The sequence below is a fragment of the Salvelinus fontinalis genome, chromosome 40 (assembly GCF_029448725.1).
Source record: "Salvelinus fontinalis isolate EN_2023a chromosome 40, ASM2944872v1, whole genome shotgun sequence".
In the NCBI taxonomy this organism is placed as follows: Eukaryota; Metazoa; Chordata; class Actinopteri; order Salmoniformes; family Salmonidae; genus Salvelinus; species Salvelinus fontinalis.
The window spans coordinates 20,774,628-20,800,406 of NC_074704.1; the positions used below are offsets into that span (position 1 = coordinate 20,774,628).

General features: G+C 42.1%; 1 protein-coding gene across 1 annotated transcript; it reads right to left on the reverse strand.

Annotated features, from left to right (window-relative positions):
* On the reverse strand, window positions 1-25,779 carry LOC129839182 (integrin alpha-L-like). Its single transcript, XM_055906488.1, has 29 exons — window positions 25,686-25,779; window positions 25,405-25,472; window positions 24,954-25,068; window positions 24,606-24,736; window positions 23,519-23,661; window positions 23,239-23,392; window positions 16,268-16,403; window positions 15,963-16,039; window positions 15,681-15,804; window positions 15,409-15,551; window positions 15,032-15,172; window positions 14,636-14,833; window positions 14,385-14,515; window positions 14,047-14,201; window positions 12,295-12,461; window positions 11,963-12,085; window positions 11,738-11,808; window positions 11,495-11,636; window positions 10,999-11,097; window positions 4,125-4,204; window positions 3,843-3,920; window positions 3,666-3,744; window positions 3,314-3,421; window positions 3,185-3,226; window positions 2,939-3,064; window positions 1,747-1,860; window positions 1,613-1,642; window positions 1,404-1,514; window positions 1-1,300 (listed from the first exon to the last, which is right to left on the reverse strand). The coding sequence occupies exons 1-29, from the start codon at window positions 25,777-25,779 to the stop codon at window positions 1,247-1,249; spliced, it is 3,234 nt and encodes a 1,077-aa protein (XP_055762463.1). The 3' UTR covers window positions 1-1,246.

The following is a 25,779-nucleotide window of genomic DNA, read 5'->3' on the forward strand; positions in this document are numbered from 1 at the left end:
TAACATCCAGCACAATACATTTTTTATTTAACCTTTATTTAACTAGGCAAGTCAGTTAAGAACATATTCTTATTTACAATGACGGAAAAGAAAACAAAAAAGTGGGCCTCCATCCCCACCAAGCCAACATGTTGCGCAATAATTTGCGAGCATAGCGCACGGTGGCTGGACCGTTGTCATACAGCTCCCTGATTAGGGTAGGACTGTTGTTCAAAACTTATTGTACACTTTTTATACACCTTCCCAAATTTCATGGAATGATTTTGACAACTTTCAGCATGAAACAAACCACTATTTTTCATTCAATGTGTCTAAAGGCTCGCTAAAGCAGTTGTTTTTGTTTTGTTTTGTGAGTCATACTTTTCTAACCCAAAAATGTCCCTAAATATACCAGTTGGTGCTGAAACAGCCATCTAATTATATGCACATTCATCTCTATCTTTCATTGATCCATATATTCTGTACACGTTCTCTATGTAGTCTAGTCTGTCGACAAATTCGAATTAAAGCAACACTGTATTTAAAGGGATGGCTTAAGATCAATGTATTGAACCCTATTGAATGACAACTCCACAAGGAAATCTGTTGGCCAGCAAGTGGGAAGGTTTTCAGCTGTGTAATTAAATGTATTCGGGTGTGCCCAAGGAAACCAAGCCTGCAAAGCCCATTGCACAGCTACATAAGTTAAGTCTGAATACCAACTAATGAGAAGTGTGTAGGAAAGGTGTGCGTAATTAAATCTTTCCTAAATCTGAGTCAGCCCCCTTTATAAAATCTATGCCCTTCTCAGTATAATGGTTTGATTAATCCTGAATGTTGCCATTCAGTAGTTCAATCCATTAAATATTGGATAATATTTACATTAGATAAATGTACTGAAAACCCTATTGAATGAAAACTCCATGAGAAAATCTGTTGGCCAACAAGGTTTTAGGCGGTTGAATTACATGTATTCAGTGTGCATTAGCAAGCAACATAAGTCTCAATACCAAGTACATTTCCTAAGTCAATCAGCCTGAGTTTTATTTTTTTGTTGCTTAGACTACAACTCCTTTAGCCTGCATCTGACTGACATCCTGTTTCTCTTTTGGTCCCTCCCCTTACCCCCTCATTGCTAGCGTGGAAGCCATTTTTTACTGTCTGAATGTCAACAAGGAGAGGTATTGGCTCTGCTCTCAGGCTTTGGCTGCTTCTCCAAAGCGTTAGCATAGACATTGTTAGCCTTAGCAGCGTCATCTTGCTCACTCTATTCCCCTTCATTCTCTTCATTATCAAGGCTTTTTCTCTGGAAGCATCCCATCTGAGTAGAAAGGGGGGGGGGGAAATGTTGAACAGTTCAACAATCAAAGGGTTGGCCCTTTACATTGCAGAAGCAAAGGTTCTGTCGCAGCTTTGATACTCACCATATACATGGCCATTGTGATGATGATCAGGAGGAAGAGTCCTACTCCAACTCCGGTACCTATTATCAGGTCTCTATGGGGAGGAATGATGAGCTCAGCCTGAACATCAATCTGGAGGAATACATTTTGAGACAATGAGTGACGATGGAACAAGCAATTTAAAAACAATCTTATACAGTAAATCAGTTTAATTCCACAAATGGAATTACCTGTGTTTGGTGGAAGCTTGAAGAGTTATCCTAATGAGCAAATAAATACATACAAAATTGATGCTTTTGGGAATCTTTGCTCAATAAAATATTTATATCTTTGTTGAAGAAAGTTTTTTTTACAGGAAACTTACCCTTGGGTCACTCGCTGTCTGGACATATCGTTTTTTGTCATAGCTGAGTTTGACAAAACTGATGAAATTGACTGTTTCTCTATCCCCAGTGAATTTCTTTGGCAATGACAAGCTCTGTAGAGTGAGATATTGTTAGTAGAACTAGGTGGTCATTTTACATTAAATAGAATGTTACTTGCTTCAGTTCTTAAAGTATTTTGTGGTAGAAGTGTTCTGATTTAAATAGCAGAGAAGTTATACGAAGCTCTGTTTTTGTCGTAACTTGTTGGGAAAGTGGTCAAAACGGCAGATGTTTCAAAAAAGTTCAGACAAAGTAGTTGTGGTTACTAGAACAGCTGTCTGATTTCAGATTTAAATAGCGGAGAAGTAGACCCATATGTTATGTCTAAGTTGAGGTATAAAAAGCTCAGAAAGTGGTCACATTTTCAGTTTGTAAAAGTTGACAGTGAATTTAGTCAATGCAGTAACTAACAAAGCTGCATCATGTGATAGGTAGAAGATATTTCTGTTCTGATTTTAGAATTGAAAAGCAGAGAAGTAGACCAAGATGTCATACCCTCTAAGTTGTTGGGAAAGTAGCTTATTTGTCAGTTAATAAGCCAGGCAAGTGACGCGTTCCTAGGTCCTACTTCTGTGTTCCTGGTCTTTTGCATGGGCTTCAACTTTATCATAAAATCTGAATGCTTTATGATGTTTTTGCAATAAATTGCGCAACAATTTTGCCCATTGAAGACCATTCAAAAAGCCTACAAAAGTTTAAAAACGACTAGGCTACTTGCCGCGTCTCTTGCATGGCGTATTCAACAGTGGGAAGTTAATGATTGAAGTTGATGCGGTTATTAAGACCTCTGTATCTCTTGATTTGTGTATTAGAATGTTGGAATTCATGAGTCTGTATTAATGGAACCTATTGAATGTTGAAGAAATCCCATGGAAGTGGATGGAGGACAAAAAGCTCAATAGTTTAAAAAGTATAATATATATCAATAAGTTGTATGTAAGCACACTGGTCCTGACCACTCTGCACGTTTTAAAGTTTGAATGGCGTTTCTAGCTTAAATGGTGTAGCGTGGTAATGAATAATAAGTATGACAAAGATTTAAAGAGGCATGTTTGCTGTCCCAAAGTCTCATTAATTATTAGCATGTTGTTACTCTGTATCATCATTTGTTAAAGTTGGCTTAATACAGACCCTTGCATGTTGATCGAGGTCCTTGAAGGAAACATTTCCAGACAGCACAAATGTAACTGTCAAAAACTTCTCCAAAAGGAAACTTTCACACTTGATGGACTTGCAGTATTTTTCTGGAGAGCAGTACTGTAAACACAGCCAGAAGCAACATGTGTGTTTCAGTAACATGATTACTATACTGAGTTGTAACCTGATTGGATAGGTTACCAACAATGTCTAGAGTGAGTGGCATATTTGAATACTCACCTCTGTTGTTGAATTGATCATCTTTCCACATTGAGTATGGTTCTTCAAAGAAAAGAAAGGAAACTTCTTATTGAAATAAATTATGGCAGAAAAATGTCAGCATTTTCGTAAGCAATGTGAACAGTTTACCTGTAAGACAGATATTTGGTAGTCCTTCATTTCAAATCTGTGCTCAAGCTTAGTTGGGAAAGTGAAGGTGACTGTGACAGGTACAGACTTAAATCCCAAGTTCTGGACCTGTAAACAGTGGGACATTTAATCACTCAACCATACTAACATTTGAATAGAGATTTCATACAAAGGCATTTGTCACAGAATTTGTAACAAAACATAGACCTTAACTCCCAAAAGATCAAGGTTAGAGTGACAGAGACATTAAAATGGTTTGTTTTTGGAGTATAAAAAGATCTAGCACATTTCCCTCACATCGTGTGACTCACACTTTCAAGACCAGTCACAGCAATAGCAGCTGATTGTTTACCTCATATACATTCACCAGTCTTTTAGGTGATGTGTCCTCCAGAGTAATGTTAATGTAAGTGGTGGAGTCTTGGAGAAGGCTTCAACAACAACAAAAACATATGTCACCTTGATTTTATTAAATTAACTTGGAGTCATTCTCAAACAACATATCAAGTATAGGCTTGTGAAGACTTACGCTTTTGCTACCAGGTCAACTGCAAATTGAACAGGGATGGTCCTGGTAAGGGAAGTATTGGTTGAGTTTCCATTGTCGCTGTAAATAAAGCAAACGCAAAAGCATGTTTTGTGTACATAAATGGAATGCTATGAAGTCCTTCAGCTAATTGAGTAGAAGGTATTGAGGTTGTCTAAAAATAGTTTTAAGCAATGTATGTTCAATACTTTGACTGCATGGGGAAATTGGATTTTCTTGGACTGATTCTCTCACACATTCACGTTGTGGAAGCAGATTTTCTACCTCAGGCCAATGACGGTCATTTCCATTGTGTCGTTCCAGTCATATGTATTCAAAATATGGAATTTACTGGTGAACACGGCCTGGAAATGAAAATGGCATAGTTGACAAAGTCAGACTTGATTTGAGATTTATCATAACTGGAAGTGGAAAAAAAGTGGAAGGCATTCCTTCAGAAAGTATTCATACCTGTTGACTTATTCCACATTTTGTTACAGCCTGAATTCAAAATGGATGAAATAAAAAAACATCTACATACAATACCCCATAATGACATAGTAAAAACATGTTTTTTATATTATTTTAGCAAATTTATTGAAAATGAAAGCTCATTTACATAAGTATTCACACCCTTGAGTCAATAGTTTGTAAAAGCACCTTTAGCAGAGACTACTTCTGTGAGTCTTTCTAGTAAGTCGAAGCGCTTTCCACACCTGGATTGTGCAACATTTTTTTTATTTTTAAAATTCTTCAAGCTCTGTCATTGATTGTTGACCACTTTCAGGTCTTGCCATAGATTTTCACGTAGATTTAAGTGAAAACGGTAACTCACTTTGGAACATTCACGGTCTTCTTGGTAAACAACTCCAGTGTAGATTTGGCCTTGTGTTTTAGGTTATTGTCCTGCTGACAGGTGAATTCATCAGTGTCTGGTTAAAAGCAGACAACCATGGATATAGGATTTTGCCTGTGCTTAGCTCCATTCTGTTTATTTTTTTATCCTGAAAAACTCCCTAGTTAACGATTTACAAATATACCCTTAATATGATGCAGTCACCACTATGCTTGAAAATATGGAGAGTGGTCCTCAGTAATGTGTTGTATTGGATTTGCCCCAAACATAGCACTTGGTATTCAGGACAAAAAGTTAATTTCTTTGCCACAGTTTTTGCAGTATTACTTTAGTGCCAAATCTTTTCAGTCTCCTGAGGGGGAATAGGTTTTTTTCGTGCCTCTCGGACCATGTTAGTTTGTTGATGTGGACACCAAGGAACTTGAAGCTCTCAACCTGCTCCACTACAGCCCCATCGATGAGAATGGGGGTGTGCTGGGTCCTCCTTTTTCCTGTAGTCCACAATCATCTCCTTAGTTTTGATCACATTGAGGGAGAGGTTATTGTCCTGGCACCACACTGCCAGGTCTCTGACCCCCTCACTATAGGCTGTCTCGTCGTTGTTGGTGATCAGGCCTACCACTGTTGTGTTATTAGCAAACGTAATGATGGTGTTGGAGTTGTGCCTGACCGTGCACTTATGAGTGAACAGGGAGTACAGGAGGGGACTGAGCACACACCACTGAGGGGCCCATGTGTTGAGGATCAGCGTGGCAGATGTTACCTGCCCTTACCACCTAAGGGTGGCCCGTCAGGAAGTCCAGGATCCAGTTGCAGAGGGAGGTGTTTAGTCCCAGGGTCCTTAGCTAAGTGATGAGCTTTGAGGGCACTATGGTGTTGAACGCTGAGCTGTAGTCAATGAATAGCATTCTCACATAGGTGTTCCTTTTGTCCAGGTGGGAAAGGGCAATGTGGAGTGCAATAGAGATTGCATCATCTGTGGATCTGTTGGGGCGGTATGCAAATTGGAGTGGGTCTAGGGTTTCTGGGGTAATGGTGTTGATGTGAGCCATGACCAGCCTTTCAAAGCACTTCATGGCTACAGACATTTGTGCTACGGGCCTGTAGTCATTTAGGCAGGTTATCTTTAGTGTTCTTAGGCACAGGGACTATGGTGGTCTGCTTGAAACATGTTGGTGTTACAGACTCAGTCAGGGACAGGTTAAAAATGTCAGTGAAGACACTTGCCAGTTGGTCATCGCATGCTCAGAGTACACGTCCTGGTAATCCATCTGGCCCTGCGGCCTTGTGAATGTTGACCTGTTTAAAGGTCTTACTCACATCGGCTGCGGAGAGCGTGATCACACAGTCGTCCAGAACAACTGATGCGTTCATGCATGTTTCACTGTTACGTGCCTCGAAGCAAGCATATAAGTAATTTAGCTCGTCTGGTAGGCTCGTGTCACTGGGCAGCTCTCGGCTGTGCTTCCCTTTGTAGTCTGTAATACTTTGCCATCCCTGCCACATCTGACGAGTGTCAGAGCCGGTGTAGTACACTTTAATCGTAGTCCTGTATTGATGCTTTTCCTATTTGATGGTTCGTTGAAGGGCATAGCGGGATTTCTTCTAATCTTCCGGGTTACAGTATTACTCCTTGAAACCTGCAGTCATCGATGCACTTATTGATGAAGCCAGTGACTGATGTGATATACTCAATGCCATCGGAAGAATCCCGGAACATATTCCAGTCTGTACTAGCAAAACAGTCCTGTAGCTTTGCATCTGCTTCATCTGAGCACTTTTTTTTTATTGACCGAGTCACTGGTGCTTCTTGCTTTAATTTTTGTTGGAATTATGGTCAGATTTGCCAAATGGAGTGCGGGGGTGAGCTTTGTATGAGTCTCTGTGTGTGGAGTAAAGGTGGTATAGAGTTTGTCCCCCCCCCCCCTCTTAACATGCTGTTGGAAATGAAGTTTCCCTGCATTAAAGTCCTCGGCCACTAGGTGCGCCGCCGTAGGATGAGCGTTTTCCTGTTTGCTTAAGACGGTATATAGCTCATTGAGTGCGGTCTTAGTGCCAGCATCAGTCTGTGGTGGTATGTAGACAGCTACAAAAAATACAGGAACTCTCTAGGTAGATTGACAGCTTATCATGAGACCTTGAGACTTCCTTAAATATCGTGGATTTCTTAGATATCGTGCACCAGCTTTTGTTTACAAATATACATAGACCAACACCGCTTGTCTTACCAGAGGCTGCTGTTCTATCCTGACAATAGTGTATACCCACCAGCTGTATGTTATTCATGTCGTCGTTTAGCCACGACTCGGTGAAACGTAAGATATTAGTTTGTCATGTCCCGTTGGTAGTTTAATCTTGCTCGTAGGTCATCGATTTTATTTTCCAATGATTGCACGTTGGCTAATAGAACAGATGGCAGTGGGGGTGTAGTCGCTCGCCTACGAATTCTCCAAAGGCAGCCCGACCTCCGCCCCCTTTTCCTCTGTCTCTTCTTCACGCAAATGACAGGGATGTGGGCCTGTTCCCGGGAAAGCACTATATCCTTCACGTCGGACTCGTTAAAGGAAAAAGCTTCTTCTAGTTCTTGGTGTGTAATCGCTGTTCTGATGTACAGAAGTTATTTTCGGTCTTGAGCAGTAACATTATGTACAAAATAAGTTTTTAAAAAGTTACAAACAACGCAAAAAAACTAACTGAATAGCACAGTTGGTTAGGAGCACGTAGAACATCAGCCATCCTCTCCAGCGCCATTCTACATTCTTTTCACTGTCAATTGGGTTACTATTGTGGAGTAACTACAATGTTGTAGATCCATCCTCAATTTTCTCCTATCAGAGCCATTAAACTCTAACTGTTTTAAAGTCACCATTGGCCTCATGGTGAAATCCCTGAGCGGTTTCCTTCCTCTCTGGTAACTGAGTAAGGAAGGCCGCCTGTATCTTTGTAGTTACTGGGTATATTGATACACCATCCAAAGTGTAATGAATAACTTCACCATGCTCAAAGGGATATTCAATATATTTTTTCCCGTTTACCAATGAGCACCCTTCTTTGTGAGGCATTGTAAAACCTCCCTAGTCTTTGTGGTTGGATCTGTGTTTAAAGTTCACTGCTCGACTGAGGGACCTTACAGATAATTTTGTGTGTGGGGTTCAGAGACGAGGTAGTCATTCAAAATTAATGTTAAACAATAGCGTCCGAGGCTCTAACCCTGTTTTAGTGAGCAAATTATTTTATTGTCTTGCGTGGTTGTACTGATGGCACGAAGAAGATGGAGTACTGGAAGTATTTGTTTATTCTACTACTAGCCTCACTGAGTTGAGATACTGTGGAGTGCACCAAACACTCTGCTAGTGCAGAGACCTTGGTAACGTACAGCCAGAATGAACCTCATGCCCTACAGCCAAGTAAAGTTGGCCTACTAGAGCTGCCGCCTGAGATGAAACCAAGGAAAAGGGGAAGCGGGGGAGGCATATGACTACAAAACAAGGGAGGAAAGAAGCTCAATCTCCCATCCTTTATCATGGGAAATGTCCACTTGCTTGTAATCAAGACGGAGGTGCTATCGGCAACAACTTAGTATATGAGATTACATCAGCAAACAAGTCTGGTATGGTGCACGGAAACTTGGCTAACGGAGGTCATACCTGATTCCCATGTGGAGGTGGTTGGTTTCACGATCATCCGAGCTGACAGGAGCTCGGAACTTTCGGGGTCAAGTAGGGGGGAGGCGTCTGTATGTGAACAATCAATGGCGTCACAGTGAAGAGGGTCTGTTCCCCTCACGTGGAGGTGTTAGCAGTGGGCTGCCGACCCTACTATTTACCAAGAGTTCTCTAGCGTGATAGTGATTGTCTACATCCCGCCGTCTGCAAATTCTTAACTGGCCACAGACACTATCCACGAAGTCACCACATTACCTACTCAATCGATCACCCTACTCGGTTATCTCTGGAGATTCCAACCAATGGTTGCTGTCCGCAACACTTCCTACCTTAACAGTATGTTAAAGTTCAAACTCGTCTGGACTAGACCATTGACATTCTCTACGCCAATGTGAAAGATGCCTACTGCTAGACTGCTCTGCCTCCACTGGACAATCTAACGGCCTCGTCCAGCTGCTACCAAAGTACCGCCCACTGGTCCAGAGGTAACATGTCACTCAGGCGGTGATTCACGAATGGACACCTGAAACTGGAGAGGCGCTACAGAGCTGCTTTGAAGGTACAGATTGGAATCTATTTATAGACGACTGGGAGGAGGAATTTAAGGGTCTCTGAATGCAAAACGGACTATGTGAACTTCTCTACTGACAATATTGTGCCAAGCAAAATATGAATACATACTGACGTTAGACCGTAAGCTGCAAGCAAAAAACATGCAGGATATCTAGTACGGCAGGAAGAAAACCGAGAGTTTTTTTTGGTTTGTTTTTTACCAGATTCGATAAGTACGATTTGTCCTCCCGGGTGGAGCAGTGGTCTAGGGCACTGCATCGCAGTGCTAACTGCGCCACCAGAGTCTCTGGGTTCGCGCCCAGGCTCTGTCGCAGCCGGCCGCGACCGGGAGGTCCGTGGGGCGACGCACAATTGGCATAGCGTCGTCCGGGGTAGGGAGGGTTTGGCCGGTAGGGATATCCTTGTCTCATCGCGCTCCAGCGACTCCTGTGGCGGGCCGGGCGCAGTGCGTGCTAACCAAGGGGGCCAGGTACACGGTGTTTCCTCCGACACATTGGTGCGGCTGGCTTCCGGGTTGGAGGCGCGCTGTGTTAAGAAGCAGTACGGCTAGTTGGGTTGTGCTTCGGAGGACGCATGGCTTTCGACCTTCGTCTCTCCCGAGCCCGTACGGGAGTTGTAGCGATGAGACAAGGTAGTAATTACTAGCGATTGGATACCACGAAAATTGGGGAGAAAATGGGATAAAAAATATAAAAACATTTTTTTTAAAAGTACGATTTGTCAGCAGAGCAACATCAGATAGTGCAGGTGCTAGACTCTGATCTGGGAAGCACTGAGCCCATGAGCATCTCGAAGAAACAAGTGAGGCAGCTGATGAGGATCAGTCCCAGTAAGTCAGCAGGGCCTGATGGAGTTGACACCAGAGTACTCAAGGTGTGTGCTAACCAACTGGCTTTCATACTGCAGCATATTTTCAACTTCTCACACAACAATGAACTGAGCCACTGTTGAAGAGATTGGCACTGTTGACTCTTATAAGTACTTAGGTGTAACAGTCGACAACAAACTGAACTGGAAGGAGGATTTTCAGTGGCGACAAAAGCCCAATCCAGAATGTACTTTAATAAGGAAGCTTTGATCTTTTAAAGTATGTGACAAAATGCTTTGTATGTTCCATAGCAATGTCGTGGCGAGTGTAGCGACCTATGCCATTGTGTGCTGGAAAGGGAATTTACCTAAGGAGGACTTTTATGCAAGCTTGATAAATCATTAACAGTACTACAATTGGCAGCAGCCTGGAATCAATGCAAGACATGTTCATAAAAAAGCTGCACATGATCGTGGACAATGACACCAGGGCTCGAATGCAACACAGGAGCAGCTTCAGTAGCAGGTTAAGCCTGCCCAGATGTTCCACAGAGAGGTTAGATGGTCATTTTTACCGACAGCCATGAAGCTTTTTAATGAGTAATTGATTAACTTGTTATGAGGTTTTTCTATTGGTAAATGTTGTTGCTTGGTTTTGTCTTTCCCAAAGTAGGATTAAAAAAAAACAGCAATTAAATCAGATTATTATTTTAGGGATACTATGGTGTATGTGCCTTTTTGTCTTAATGTTTGGTTTTTATCATGTTGGTCATTGTTGCGTGTCCTGTCATTTTAAGTCATTGATGCATGCTGTGATAAAACAATTTCCCAAGTTGAGATGAATAAAGTAATGCTCTGCTCTCTACTCATCATTGCACACAGTGAGTCCATGCAATTTATGTGACTTATTAAGCACATTCTTATTTCTGAACTTATTTAGGCTTGCTATAACAACGGGGTTAAACATTTTGAGTCTGGACATTTCAGCTTTTCATTTTTAATTTGTACAAATGTCAATCATAATTCCACTTTGACATTACGGGGTATTAAATTCAGGCTCTAACACAACAACAATTGCAAAAAGTCAAGGGGTCACAATACTTTCTGAATGCACTGTATCGCTCATTTCAAAGCTGTCACTCAATTAGACATTGAGTTACTGCTTTTAGCTCTGAGTCTTAATCATTTAAGAACATTTTAAAAGCTTTACCAGTGGATTCACAGCATTATTTACTGGTATATCTAAGTAATCACTCACTGTAGTTTTACTACGGTAGACAGGTATGCTGACACTGCATGTAGTTCTGTTCATTTCACCTTCCAGACCACCACAGCTGAACACCGTTCTCCTTGTGGACTATGGAATACAGACAATATGTCAAGTGTGTAAATAATTCAGTCCCTGACAGTCTAAAATAAACAAGCATGTTAAAAATGAACCACTTTACGGAACTAATCAATTCAACACTTAAAGGTGCACTACGCATAAATCGCTATATGTACATTTTTGGGCAACCCGACCAAATTCACATACAAATGGGAGTTATAGATCTGTCATTCTCATTGAAAGCAAGTCTGAGAAGGGGTAGATCTGTTCCAGCCCAGGAGGATCACCCCTGATTAAACTAATCACCTAACCCTTGATTGGCTGAACGTGTTTTGGGTCTCCAGGTTTGAATAACACTGGTTTAGATGAGAGCAAGAACAAAACATCAGAGTGAATTACACAATAGATGGAGGGGTGTCGGTATTACCTTCAGAAGATGCATCATGGAGAATGAGAGGCCAGGAGGGTAGAGGAGAGTTAGACTGGTGTTGTAGGAGTCATCCCCGTGATTGGACAGTCTTATAGTCACGTTGAAGAAACTCTGGTCCACCACTAATAAAGTCGATGTGCTGATAAGAGAGACGAGACTGTAGAGTCAGAAAACATACTTGAGCAGTCAGTAATTATTATAGCCACAAACAAGTTACCTCTATGTTTATCAGATACTTACATAAAGTTGAAGTCCACCTCAAGCTCTGCCAAACAGGCTTCATTTTCTTTGCAGTTCTTTTCAAAGGGCACCTATGACGAATTCAAGACAGCTGTGAATGTGTTTAGATTACTTGTTTTCACAGGTCTTTGGCTAAATTACAGTACTCAGTCCACAGTCATTGCTTGCACTGTTGATCATTGTAAGTGAACGGGTTTTAGTCAGACCCAGAATGTTTCCTCGTACCTCGACCACAGCCTGTGTAGGACTGTCAGTATTCAGAATGGCAGTACGACCCTCTTGTTGGCTTTCAGATTGAGAAAAATGAAGTTGGATGATTATGGGCGATAATGTGTCGATCACGCATTGCTGGGAAGAAAAAAAAATGTGGCATTCATTTCCCTATCCATAGTCCTGAAAAACCCTCATTCTTCTCATCACTGAATAAGATCAATACACAATAATTCAATAATAATTCAACAACCTAACAACGTAATGTTATTCATTAAATCCCCTCTTTACGAGAGACATTATGGTTGTTGTATTGTTGCATAGCTACAGTTTCTCATTGATCCTACTGGCATGTAGAGTGAGTGGTTGAAGCAGGTCCGCTCCTTTCTCAGCTCCACAGTAGAGAGAAGTCTTCTGGCCCCTTTGTTCGTGTCGCTGTAAAATGCTCGGCTCCTCTGTCTCAGTGGATCCACATCCAGCGAGTAGGAGACGTTCATCCCTGCACTCAGTGCCCCTGGAAAGGTACACAAGAGTCTGAAATGGCTTCCTTATCAGGGATAGAAGTTCTGAACCTCATGGTTGCCTGCTGACGGACAGCATTGAAGTAGAAAGCAGAGATGGAGTCAAGACCTGAACTCTCGAGTCCCAGATCCACACCAAGGAACAACCTTTGGCACCTTAATTGGGGAGGACAAGCTTGTGGTAATGGCTGGAGTGGAATGGTATCAAACATGGTTTCCATGTGTTTGATGCCATTCCATTTGCTCCTTTCCAGACATTATTATGAACCGTCCCCCCGTCAGCAGCCTCCATCGGTCTTCAGACTGGGAAGAGACCAAGATCCACTTATTGTTGTCAGTGATTTAGCTATGCACCGAGGCTCCGACCTAGACCATCAAGGCCACAATTACACTATATATACAAAAGTATGTGGACACCCCTTCAAAGTTGTAGATTTGGCTATGCAATCTCCACAGACAAACATTGGAAGTAGAAGAAGAGACGGAAGAGCTCAGTGACTTTCAACGTACCACTGTCATAGGATGCCACCTTTCTAACAAGTCAGTTCCTAAAATGTCTGCCCTGCTAGAGCTGCACTTCAACTGTAAGTGCTGTTGTGAAGTGGAAATGTCTAGGTGCAACAACGGCTCAGCCACGAAGTGGTAGGCCAAAGAAGCTCACAGAACGGCACCGCCGAGTGCTGAAATGCGTAAAACACATCTGTCCTCTGTTGCAACACTCACTACCAAGTTCCAAACATCCTCTGGAAGCAACGTCAGCACAATAACTGTTCGTTGGGAGCTTCATGAAATGGGTTTCCATGGCCGAGCAGCCACACACAAGCCTAAGATCTCCATGCCCGATGCCAAGCGTTGGCTGGGGTGGTGTAAAGCTTGCCGCCATTGGACTCTGGAGCAGTGGAAACGCGTTCTCTGGAGTAATGAATCACGCTTCACCATCTGGCAGTCCGACGAACGAATATGGATTTGGAGGATGCCAGGAGAACGCTACCGGTCCCAGTGCATAGTGCCAACTGTAAAGTTTGGTGGAGGAGAAATAATGGTCTGGGGCAGTTTTCATGGTTCGGGCTAGGCCCCTTAGTTCCAGTGCAGGAAAATCTTAACACTACAGAATACAATGACATTCTAGACGAATCTGTGCTTCCAACTTTTTGGCAACAGTTTGTGGAAGGCCCTTTCCTGTTTCAGCATGACAATGCCCCCGTGCACAAAGTGAGGTCCATACAGAAATGGTTTGTTGAGATCAGTGTGGAAGAACTTGACTGGCCTACACAGAACCCTGACCTCAACCCCGTCGAACACCTTTGGGATGAATTGGAATGCCGACTGCAAGCCAGGACTAATCGCCCATCAATGCCCGTCCTCACTAATGCTTGTTGCTGAATGGAAGCAAGTCCCCGCAGCAATGTTCCAATAACTAGTGGAAAGCCTTCCCAAGGGACTTGGAGGCTGTAGCAGCAAAGGGGGGACCAACTCCCTATTAATGCCCATGAATTTGGAATGAGATGTTCGACGAGCAGATATTTTCGGTCATGTAGTGTATGTAGTTTCAGATCATAAAGTTCTGAGAGTTCTTACCAGCTTTACTCTTTGTTGCCTCTGCCATGTTAAAGCAGGCTGTTAAAGTGACCACGGGGGAAATGATCTCTTTTGCCAGACAGTCAAAGTTATCAGTGCTGATCCCCGAGGGATGGAACTGGAGATGAGCAGAGACGCTGAGGACCGGTCTGGACCTGTGAGCGATCATAAAGATTGGGATGTTAGCCTACATTGTACGATGTTGGGTAGCACCGCCCTCACCTCATTGAGCGCAGCCCCCATTCAGTACAGATCGCACCCTAGTGGGATATTTTTACTGGTTAAACAACTGTCCTTTTAAACCAGCTGTCTTTTCTTATCCTTTTTTGGACTCGTACCTCAAGACGACAACTGCGCCACGCGCTCCTACTACGATGTCAGTCAGTCCATCCTCACCCAGGTCCATCTTCCCATCAATCGTCTGGCCAAAGAACTGGATCTTAGATCTCATCCTCACAGCTGAGATGCGCTGCAGTAAGAAGACAAACATTTAATGAAAAGCCATTGATATTGATATCCCAGGAGGGATGTCTGTTTTATTTGATAATGAAGGGCTTCTTTTAACGATTTCCATCTTCGTCTGTCTCACCTGGCTGAATTCAGGGCGGATCCCCTTTAGCTTTTCACCCAGGTAGATGTACACGGCCCCCCTGTGATCGTCCTCAAGTGGAGCGCCCACAGCTACATCCGTCAGCCCATCTCCATTCAGGTCTGTGAGAGAGCAGATGGAGGAGCCGAATCTACCCTGAGACAGCCCTGAAACATTCATCTCCATCCTCAGTTCCAGCTAAGAAAGGAGAGATCACATGAAGATAAATCCATATTACATTGTCTTTTTGTGCATTATTATTAAAGATAATGGATATTTATATCCAAATGAATATACATCGGCTTCCAGATCACAGATCACTAACCCTGATGAACATATTCAACCACAAATTGCAGCATTTGAATCTGTTGTTCAGAGGTTCATAGTTCAGCCCACCTCATCAGTCAGTGTGTAGACGTAGATTCTGCCCCCTCTCGGAGGTTGGTGAAACATTGGTGCCCCCACCAGGAGGAAATCTAAGTTGCCGTCTGAGTCTATGTCCACAGAACACAGCTCTGCCCCGAAGTAGGAGCCCATCTGAGAAAATCAAAACTTACATTCATATAAAAATAGTTTTGAAAAGTTTTAAGAAGCCCTCTGGTTTGGAATGGAACTCATAATTTAACATACAAAGTGACATCATGTGTTCCTCTTTACTATCGGAGGAGTGATTCAACCTTTGAAGTAACCCCAAAATCTGGTTTCATGCTGTCCCTATTGTAAAACTTGATTGAAATACCACACTGCTTGCAGAAATAGCTAATGTTACCAACCTGTTCCCCAGACAATCTTTGTGCCACAGTCCAGTTGTTGTTGACCTTGTTGAAAAGTAGGATCTGTCCCATGTGTTCAGATCTTGGTGCTCCAGTAAAATATAGAAGGTTCTCATTCTTCTTCCCAACAGCTACAGAGTATCCTATAGGAACAATAAAGAATTGTAGGTACAGTGTAACTACACTCCCTTCTCTGAAACATCTGAACTAACAGAGCCTTGAAAATAGGTTTTTTTGAGCAATATCTTTTTTTGAGCTTAATGTTCCATTACCCATATAGGAATCTTTGTCCAATGTGGGGTCCTGGATTTCCCGTTCCTCTGATCTCAGGCCCTCAGTCTCTAAGAGGGACCCACGCCAGTTGTTTGATCCCACTGAGCCCAGAACCAAGGTGTCCTGTAGAGGAAATAAAACAATGGGTAAGATTTTTCATTAATAAGCATTAATTATCTATATAGTGCATCCATAAACTAGTTGTAATGGTGGTCAGTACATTTATAAAAAATGTTAAGATGATGATAAAACATACTGGACATACTATCGCGATATCTCACCTTATCAACGTAGACAGCGCTGAACCCACTCTGAGACATCTCCTTAGTCAAGTTTCCAGCCAGAGCAGTCTTGGAACCTAGAACATACGGACAGTGATATAACTAGCGATATATTAATACTTTTACTGTGGAATGTTTTGAGGAAGGTGTTATCACCAGAAATAAATACCAGTATATTTCAGGAAGTGACCAGTATTTCCACTTCAGTTTTTTTTTTTGATGAATAACAACTCTCAGTTGACAGGGACTTTGCTGAAAAATAAGTAAGTAGTACTAAGACATTTCAACTGAATCTGGAGTCGTACCTTCAATATTGAAGATCTTTTTTTGAAAGTTGTCTAGGATTCCTTTTAGTCCGTTGTAGTCCTGGATGAGGAAAGTGTTGTTCTGTTTTGGCTCTGATGCCAGGGACTTGAGTTTCGTCAAATTCTGCATCTTGACCTGCCAAGAAATATCAAATCAAATCAAATTATACTGGTCACATACACGTGAATAGCAGATTATATTGCGGGTGTAGCGAAATGCTTGTGGTGTAGCGAAATGCTTGTGGTGTAGCGAAATGCTTGTGGTGTAGCGAAATGCTTGTGGTGTAGCGAAATGCTTGTGGTGTAGCGAAATGCTTGTGGTGTAGCGAAATGCTTGTGGAATTATAGTGAAGTCTAATTTCCTTTTCAATATGAATGATATTTAAACATCCACATCGTAATTGGGAAATTGGACTGGACCCTTGAGACTAGTAATAATAATAATAACTATATGTTTTTGAGCTTTTCAATACAAGTAACAAAGTGCTTCAGATCATGAAATAAAAGTACTAACAAACAAACAAAGACAGAAGGAAGAAGAATGAACAAAGAAAGCTAATTAAAATCATACGTTAAAAGCTTCTTTATAAAAGTGTATTCAGCTTATCTATTGACTGACCCGTGTGTCAATCTAAGTAACATAATAAAAAAGTCCCCATCAAAATCCGTCAATTTAAGATAGAGATCTGTTTTTTGCGTGGGCTGCGTGCGTCACAATCCACCGTATCCGCCAATGTCTGCCTTCCGCTTCTGCAGTGGACGGTGGCGGGACCACAGTTGTGTTTGTCAGACCATGAGAGATCCCGAAAATCGGTTGTCTCGCGAAAACGTCTATAGCGTTCGAAAAGAAACGTCCTCTCACTGTCAACTGCGTTTATTTTCAGCAAACTTAACATTTGCAAATATTTGTATGAAGATAACAAGATTCAACAACTGAGACATAAACTGAACAAGTTCCACAGACATGTGACTAACAGAAATTGAATAATGTGTCCCTGAACAAAGGGGGGGTCAAAATTAAGGTAACAGTCAGTATCTGGTGTGGCCACCAGCTGCATTAAGTACTGCAGTACATTTCTTCCTCATGGACTGCACCAGATTCTCCAGTTCTTGCTGTGAGATGTTACCCCACACTTCCACCAAGGCACCTCAAAGTTCCCGGACATTTCTGGGGGGAATGGCCCTAGTCCTCACCCTCCGATCCAACAGGTCCCAGGAATCCGACCATCATCCCTGGTGAGACAAAACTGCGACTTGTCAGTGAAGAGCACTTCATGCCAGTCCTGTCTGGTCCAGCGACGGTGTTGCCGGTGATGTCTGGTGAGGAACTGCCTTACAACAGGCCTACAAGCCCTCAGTCCAGCCTCTCTTAGCCTATTGCGGACAGTCTGAGAACTGATGGAAGGATGGTGCGTTGCTGGTGTAACTCGGGCAGTTGTTGTTGCCATCCTGTACCTGTCCCGCATGTGTGATGTTCGGATGTACCGATCCTGTGCAGGTGGTGTTATACGTGGTCTGCCACTGCGAGGACGATCAGCTGTCCGTCCTGTCTCCCTGTAGCGCTGTCTTAGGTGTTTCACAGTACGGACATTGTAATTTATTGCCCTGGCCACATCTGCAGTCCTCATGCCTTCTTGCAGCATGCCTAAGGCACGTTGACGCAGATGAGCAGGGACCTTGGGAATCTTTCTTTTGGTGCTTTTCAGAGTCAGTAGAAAGGCCTCTTTAGTGTCCTAAGTTTTCATAACTGTGACCTTAATTGCCTACCGTCTGTAAGCGTCTTAACGACCGTTCCACAGGTGCATGTTCATTAATTGTTTATGCTTCATTGAACAAGCATGGGAAAGATGGGCTGTGTACAGGTGCAATGATCGGTGCAATGATCGGTAAGCTACTCTGACAGCTGATGCTTAAAGTTAATGAGGAAGATATAAGACTCCAGCTTCAGTGATTTTTGCAATTCGATCCAGTCACTGGCAGCAGAGAACTGGAAGGAAAGGCGGCCAAAGTAGGAGTTGGCTTTGGGGATGACCAGTGAAATATACCTGCTGAAGCGTGTGCTACGGGTGGGTGTTGCAATGGTGACCAGTGAGCTGAGATAAGGCGGGGCTTTACCTAGCAAAGACTTATAGATCCAGTGGGTTTGACGAAGAATATGAAGCGAGGGCCAGCCAACAAGAGCATACAGGTCGTAGTGGTGGGTAGTATATGGGGCTTCAGAGACAAAACAGATGGCATTGTGATAGACTACATGCAATTTCCTGAGTAGAGTGTTGGAGGCTATTTTGTAAATTACATCGCCAAAGTCAAGGATCGGTAGGATAGTCATTTTTACGAGGGTATGTTTGGCAGCATGAGTGAAGGATGCTTTGTTGTGAAATAGAAAGCCAATTCTAGATTTAATTTTGGATTGGAGATGCTTAATGTGAGTCTGGAAGGAGAGTTTACAGTCTACCCAGACACCTAGGTATTTGTAGTTCTTCACATATTCTAAGTCAGAAGCGTCCAGAGTAGGGATGCTAGACGGGCAGTCGGGTGCGGGCAGCGAATGGTTGAAGAGCATGCATTTAGTTTTACTTGCATTTAAGAGCAGTTGGAGGCCACGGAAGGAGTGCTGTATTGCATTGAAGCTCATCTGGAGGTTTGTTAACACAGTGTCCAAAGAAGGGCCAGAAGTATACAGAATGGTGTCTTCTGCGTAGAGGTGGATCAGAGAATCACCAGCAGCAAGAGCGACATCATTGATGTATACAGAGAAAAGAGTCGGCCCGTGAATTGAACCCTGTGGCACCGCTATAGAGACTGCCAGAGGTCCGGACAACAGGCCCTCCAATTTGACACACTGAATTCTATCTGAGAAGTAGTTGGTGAACCAGGTGAGACAGTCATTTGAGAAACCAAGGCTGTTGAGTCTGCTGATAAGAATGTGGTGATTGACAGAGTCGAAAGCCTTGGCCAGGTCGATGAAGACGGCTGCACAGTATTGTCTTTTATCGATGGCGGTTATGATATCGTTTAGGACCTTGAGCGTGGCTGAGGTGCACCCATGACCAGCCCGGAAACCAGATTGCATAGCGGAGAAGGTACGTGAGATTCGAAATGGTCGGTGATCTGTTTAACTTGGCTTTCGAAGACTTTAGAAAGGCAGGGTAGGATAGATATATGTCTGTAACAGTTTGGATCTAGAGTGTCTCCCTCTTTGAAGAGGGGGATGACCGTGGCAGCTTTCCAATCTTTAGGGATCTCAGACGATACAAAAGAGAGGTTGAACAGGCTAGTAATAGGGATTGCAACAATTACAGCAGATCATTTTAGAAAGAGAGGGTCCAGATTGTCTAGCCCAGCTGATTTGTAGGGTCCAGATTTTGCAGCTCTTTCAGAACATCAGATATCTGGATTTGGGTGAAGGAGAAATGGGGGAGGCTTAGGCAAGTTGCTGTGGGGGGTGCAGAGCTGCTGACCGGGGTAGGGGTAGCCAGGTGGAAAGCATGGCCAGCTGTGGAAAAAATGCTTATTGAAATTCTCCATTATCGTAGATTTATCGGTGGTGACAATGTTTCCTAGCCTCAGTGCAGTGGGCAGCTGGGATGAGGTGCTTTATGACCACTCTATGGAAAGATGAGACTCTCATGAACACGATGAAGAAAACCCATACAAATGAATGGAAGTATGGAGGTAGTTTTGTGCCAACAAAAATATAAGGGGTTAAATATGTGTCCAAGAAACAACAATATATCCTGAGCTTTGTTATATCTCCTAGATATAGGACAGACACTTCAAATCCTTATTCCTTAGGATTTATTTTTTGACAGATTTTTTTTTGCAATTCATGAATGTGTTATTCAAACTGTTTCTATGGTCTATAGTAGTAAAGGCCAAATTCAATATTTTATCAAATTGTTTTATTTTTATTTTTTGGGATAGCTAAAGGAAAAATAGCTAAAGCAAAATCAAATAGCTAAATAATCCATGGTATGACCATCTTAAAACAATTACATATGTTAGCTTAGTAGAACCCTGGGTCTGATTATTTAAATAACGGTCTCTGCAAAGCAGTGAAACTGAATGTGAAACTGAATGCAGATGATGTCACCAAAGGGAAGCATGTACAAGGGGAAAAAAATGGAGCCCAGAATTGACCCCCGAGGGATGCCATAGTGAATAGGTGCTGGGGTCGATACTGAAGCACCCATGCTCACTGAGAAACGTCTGCCGTATAGATATGACCTGCACCAGTCGAGGGCAACTTTTTTACAATTCTGTAAAGAATCGTAAAAACCGTTTGCAGAAATCTGTCCCTGTTATGGGGGGCACCAACATCATGCTTTTTTTTTACATCATTTTTGAGTTGTGGGAGTTCTCAGAGATCAGGGTAGAGAAGTAGTTTGCTCTTGTATATTTAACCACAACAGTGTAATTTTTCATCAGATCCTTCAGTATCTCATAGAATACTTGACGTTTGTAGGCCTTCCATTTCCGTCTGCATTCCTAGTACACTTTTTAAGGCAATAGTGTGGTCATTTATCCAAGGCAGACAGTTGATTTGTGGTCATTGTGTGATGATAGAACAGGATCATTAGTAGAGGATTAAAAAGCATTTGTAAATGTACTAGCAGTTGTGGAGGTATTGATGGGAGTGGGAACAGATACATTTTTAGGAGGAGAAACAACCATTTGCCAATATATTTGCACCTCTGTGTAACGGCTTTCCTCCTCCTCTTCATCCGAAGAGGAGGAGCAGGGATTCGACCAAAACGCAGCGTTGTGAAATGACATGATTTTAATGAACAAGACGAAAAAACACGAAACGAAATACACTTGAATAATTAACAAAATAACAAAACGGAGTAGACAGACCTGGACATGGAACTTACATAAATACACGAAGAACTCACGAACAGGAACAGACTACATAAACCGAGACAGTCCCGTGTGGCGCGACAAACACTGACACAGGAGACAACCACCCACAAACAAACAGTGTGAAAACACCTACCTTAATATGGCTCTCAATCAGAGGAAATGAAAACCACCTGCCTCTAATTGAGAGCCATATCAGGTCACCCTTATACAAACATAGAAACACATAACATAGACTACCCACCCAAACTCACGCCCTGACCGTCAAACACATACAAAATAACAGAAAACCGGTCAGGAACGTGACACTCTGAATTTCAAGTTGAACCGATTTGAAAATGTACCTCAATCCAGGGATGGAAGGTGTTGCTGTTCTCCTAATTATCCCACAAGGGTAAATGGAGAAGATCAAATACTGCTGCTTTAGCATTACCTAACCAGCATGAGGATGAACAAGGCAGTTAAATAGAAAACGAGCACTATTTCAATCTTCTCCATTCACCGTAAATTGTTGTGGGATACGTCGGACTACAGAGAAACCTTCCATCCCTGAAACCTTCCAAACCATTTCACTTGAAGTTCACAGAGATGCAAGTATATTGGCGTTTGGTAGTTTCAAATAGGAGAGCATACCTTCTAGTCAACATGGTTTTACTAGTGATCAGCCAGCTGTAGTTATGGGAATTAAATAGTTGTAATGGAATTAAAGTGCGTTCAGAAAGTACTCAGATCCCTTGACTTTTTCCACATTTTGTTACGTTACAGCCTTATTGTAAAATTGATTAAATATTTTTTTTCTCATAAATATACACACAATACCCCATAATGACAAAGAAAAAACTGTTGGATTTTTTTGTGCAAATTTATTAAAATTAATAAACAGACATACCGTATTTATATAAATATTCAGACCCTTTGCTATGAGACTCGAAATTGAGAGCAGGTGCATCCCTTTTCCATTGATCATCCTTGAGATGTTTCTACAACTTGATTAGAGTCCACCTGTGGTAAATTCTATTGATTGGACATGTTTTGGAAAGGCACAAACCTGTCTATATAAGGTCCCACAGTTGACAGTGATTTTAGAGCAAAAACCAAGCCATGAGGTTGAAGGAATTGTTCGTAGAGCTCCAAGACAGAATTGTGTCGAGGCACAGATCTGGGGAAGATAACCAAAAAATTGCTGCAGCATTTAAGATCCCCAAGAACACAGTGGCCTCTATCATTCTTAAATGGAAGAAGTTTGGAACCACCAAGACTATTCCAAGAGCTAGCCTCCTGGCCAAACTGAACAATCGGGGGAGAAGGGCCTTGGTCCAAGATTGAACTCTTTGGTCTGAATGCCAAGCGTCACGTCTGGAGGAAACCTGGCACCCTACGGTGAAGCACGGTGGTGGCACCATCATGCTGTGGGATTTTTCTTTCAGCGGCAGGGACTGGGAGACTAGTCAGGATCGAGGGAAAGATTAACGGAACAAAGTACAGAGAGATCCATCATGAAAACCTGCTTCAGAATGCTCAGGACCTCAGACTGGGGTGAAGGTTCACCTTCCAACAGGACAACGACCCTAAGCACACAGCCAAGACAATGCAGGAGTGGCTTCGGGACAAGTCTCTGAATGTCCTTGAGTGGCCCAGCCAGAGCCCGGACTTGAACCTGATCGAACATCTCTGGAGAGACCTGAAAATAGCTGTAAAGTGACGCTTCCCATCCAAACTGGCAGAGCTTGAGAGGATCTGCAGAGAAGAATGGGGGAAACTCCCCAACACAGGTGTGCCGAGCTTGTAGCATCATACCCAAGAAGACTCGATACTGTAATCGCTGCCAAAGGTGCTTCAACAAAGTACTGAGTAAAGGGTCTGAATACTTATGTAAATGTGATATTAAAAAAAAAAAATGCCAAAAAAATGTATAATCTGTTCTTGTTTTGTCATTATGGCGTATTGTGTGTATATTCATGAGGGAGTAAAATGATTTAATACATTTTAGAATGAGGCTGTGATGTAACAAAATGTGGAAAAGTCAAGGGGTCTGAATACTTTCCGAATGCACGTAAGTCATACAATTGTGTGGTGTTGGGGTTATGCAGGATCCCTTTTTAAGGACTTACCCCGATGATGAAGCGGATGATGTTTTTCTCATCACTTCTTTTGATAGAGTTAAACCTTCTATCAGTATCACTGGGATCTCCATCTGTTATTACGACCAGCACTTTAGTTGCATCTGCGGTGGCGCCGGCAGCTTGGTTTTCAAAAACGTTTTTCCTGAATTAGATACAAACAACAGATCAAGCTATCTTTCTTACACCACAATCCCCTTTGATCAGACTCTGAGTATTCGGTCAGAACTTTGACAGTAAAACTGATTAATAATGATCAACTGTGACCTACAAGACAAAGTCTATTGCCTGATGTGTGTTGGTTAGATCAGCCATGTGCTTTTCTTCCCAAAGTTTAGTAAAGGCTCTCCCCTCTTGGTAGTCTTTGAAGTTGAAAACTGTCCTGGTGTTTGATGAGAACTGAACCGCTGCGAACTGTCGTTTACAAAAGAGGAAAAGATTACTAATATTGATTTCATACCATACTTTCCATGCAGCAACCTGGGTATTGCACATATACTCTTAGAATTAGTGGTGACTCGAGGAACCCTGAAGATCTTCAAGGAATCCCTGGAGTTCCTCAGGGAACCATTGCTAGTCGATGGTTCATATTTGCAGCTTCGGTTAGTTGAGGGATTCTTGGAGGAACCTTTAATGGTTCAATGTAGCATTGTGCTCCTGGAGGAACCCTGGAGTGGAGGTGCGGCTTAGTAGGTGTTTGGCATTAACGTAGATATTTTTTGGGTCACCCTTTAGAGTGAATGTCAATCCTGTTCATCTGATCTGTTGTATTGTTATCACATGTTAAGATTGAACACTGACCGTTTTGTAGCTTCAATGAGGCTTACAGAGGCATATGAATTCCTCAAGAGCCTACGCAAATCCCAAAGTTAGAATAGTTACCACTGTATTACTATATGTAAACAGAAATGCTAATATTATTCATATTGTATTAGAATAAATAATATGCATACATATTCAAGATTTTTTAATGCAGTGTACAAACTTAACATGATGAACAGGAATGACATTTACGCTAACCATTGGCCAAAAAGAACCATCTGAAAGCTACTCCACCAATAAGCCACTCCTCCAATCTGATAGGCTTCCACCTCTACAATATATTATTAAAAAGGTTCAAAATGTAACCCGTCCCATCACAAAAAGGTTCCGGTTTGAACCTTTACACAGGGGTTCCTTGAAGACCCTTTTCAGAGGGGTTCCTCAAGGAACCTGTTTGAACTGGAAAGGTTCTGCCGTTGTGGCAACCCAAAAGCTTCTTCTAGGCACCTTTACTTCTAAGAGTGTAGATAAACAGATGTATGTTCAGCAACCTCACGAGCACGATTTAAGTTATGAACTTTAAAAGGGAAGTTTACCTTGATTGAGGAGTTTTTTAGGGTTGTCATGATGTTGTTTATGAAACCTTTGTTCTTATCAAATTCTGTCGATGTCATGCTTCCTGATCCGTCAAAGAGGAAAACGAGGTCCACTATTTTCTTAGTACATTCTGGAAGAGAAAGTGAATTACATAAATGTATATGATGTATAACACTCACAACATTCTTCACATATTCAGGAATCCAGATCTTATCATTCACAATTCATATTTTGTGACCTAATCCTAATGTAATTTAGCATGACATGAATAAACAGTCAATGTATACCTAAAACCCTTGGGTTATGTTATTATTATCGACAATTGTCTTCAAGTTTCACCGTTATACCTTGGAAGGCAGGTGTGAAGTTCGAGGTGATCTGGAGCTGGCTGTTGAACTGATAACAGATACTGTTCAGATAGGAGTTCCCATCGCACTCGTGTGCCAGGCCAGGGCTGCAGGCCTGAATGAGGAGAATACGTCATTGTAAATGGGATAAAATAATGGGTGGACCTCAGATGTCTTCAAAAGAGAGAGTTACAGGAATTTGCCATGATCATTTGCTGAGCTATTGTTTTATGACTCAAGTGAAACAAGTCATTTAGGTTTACACAGGAAGCCCAATTCTGATCTTTTTCCCACTAATTGGTATTTTGACCAATCACATCAGATCATTTTTCAGAGCTGATCTGATTGGATTGTTTATGTAAACACAACCAAACACATGTATTACACATACTCACATGGACTATTTGAAAACAAGAACATGATCAAATTAAATGTTTAGTGGTTATCTTACAGTGAACGTTGGCGGAGAAGTAGATTGTCCAGCCATAGACAGTCCAATGTACTTGATTTTGTCAGTAACTGTTGAAAGGGAAAAGGCAGATTTGCAGAATCAACTAGTGTTTCTCATTTTCAAGATCTTGTTGACATTTCAGCAATATTTTAATACTCGATTAGCCATGGTTACCGTGTTAGATGTTCTTATAATTATTAATTTTGTTAATTAAAGTAACCACCATTCTCAATTGCAGTCCAGTAAGTACAGTATAGTGTATCATCAACATCCATCTCTACCTTGAGGAGTGTAACAGTCTGTACAGTTTGTTTGGTCTTGAGCACATCTACAGATTCCACCAGATCCGTTCTTCTGATATGGCGCACTGACCAT

What these genes read in the sequence shown, in the direction of transcription:
- LOC129839182 (XM_055906488.1), bottom strand. Translation starts at nt 25,779, where the DNA reads ATGGTCAGTGCGCCATATCAGAAGAACGGATCTGGTGGAATCTGTAGA. An exon ending in CTTCTCCGCCAACGTTCACT is followed by an intron (nt 25,069 to 25,404) that starts GTAAGATAACCA and finishes CTCCTCATTCAG; the next exon opens with GCCTGCAGCCCTGGCCTGGC. An exon ending in AGACAGCGAGTGACCCAAGG is followed by an intron (nt 1,643 to 1,746) that starts GTAAGTTTCCTG and finishes TTTGCTCATTAG; the next exon opens with GATAACTCTTCAAGCTTCCA.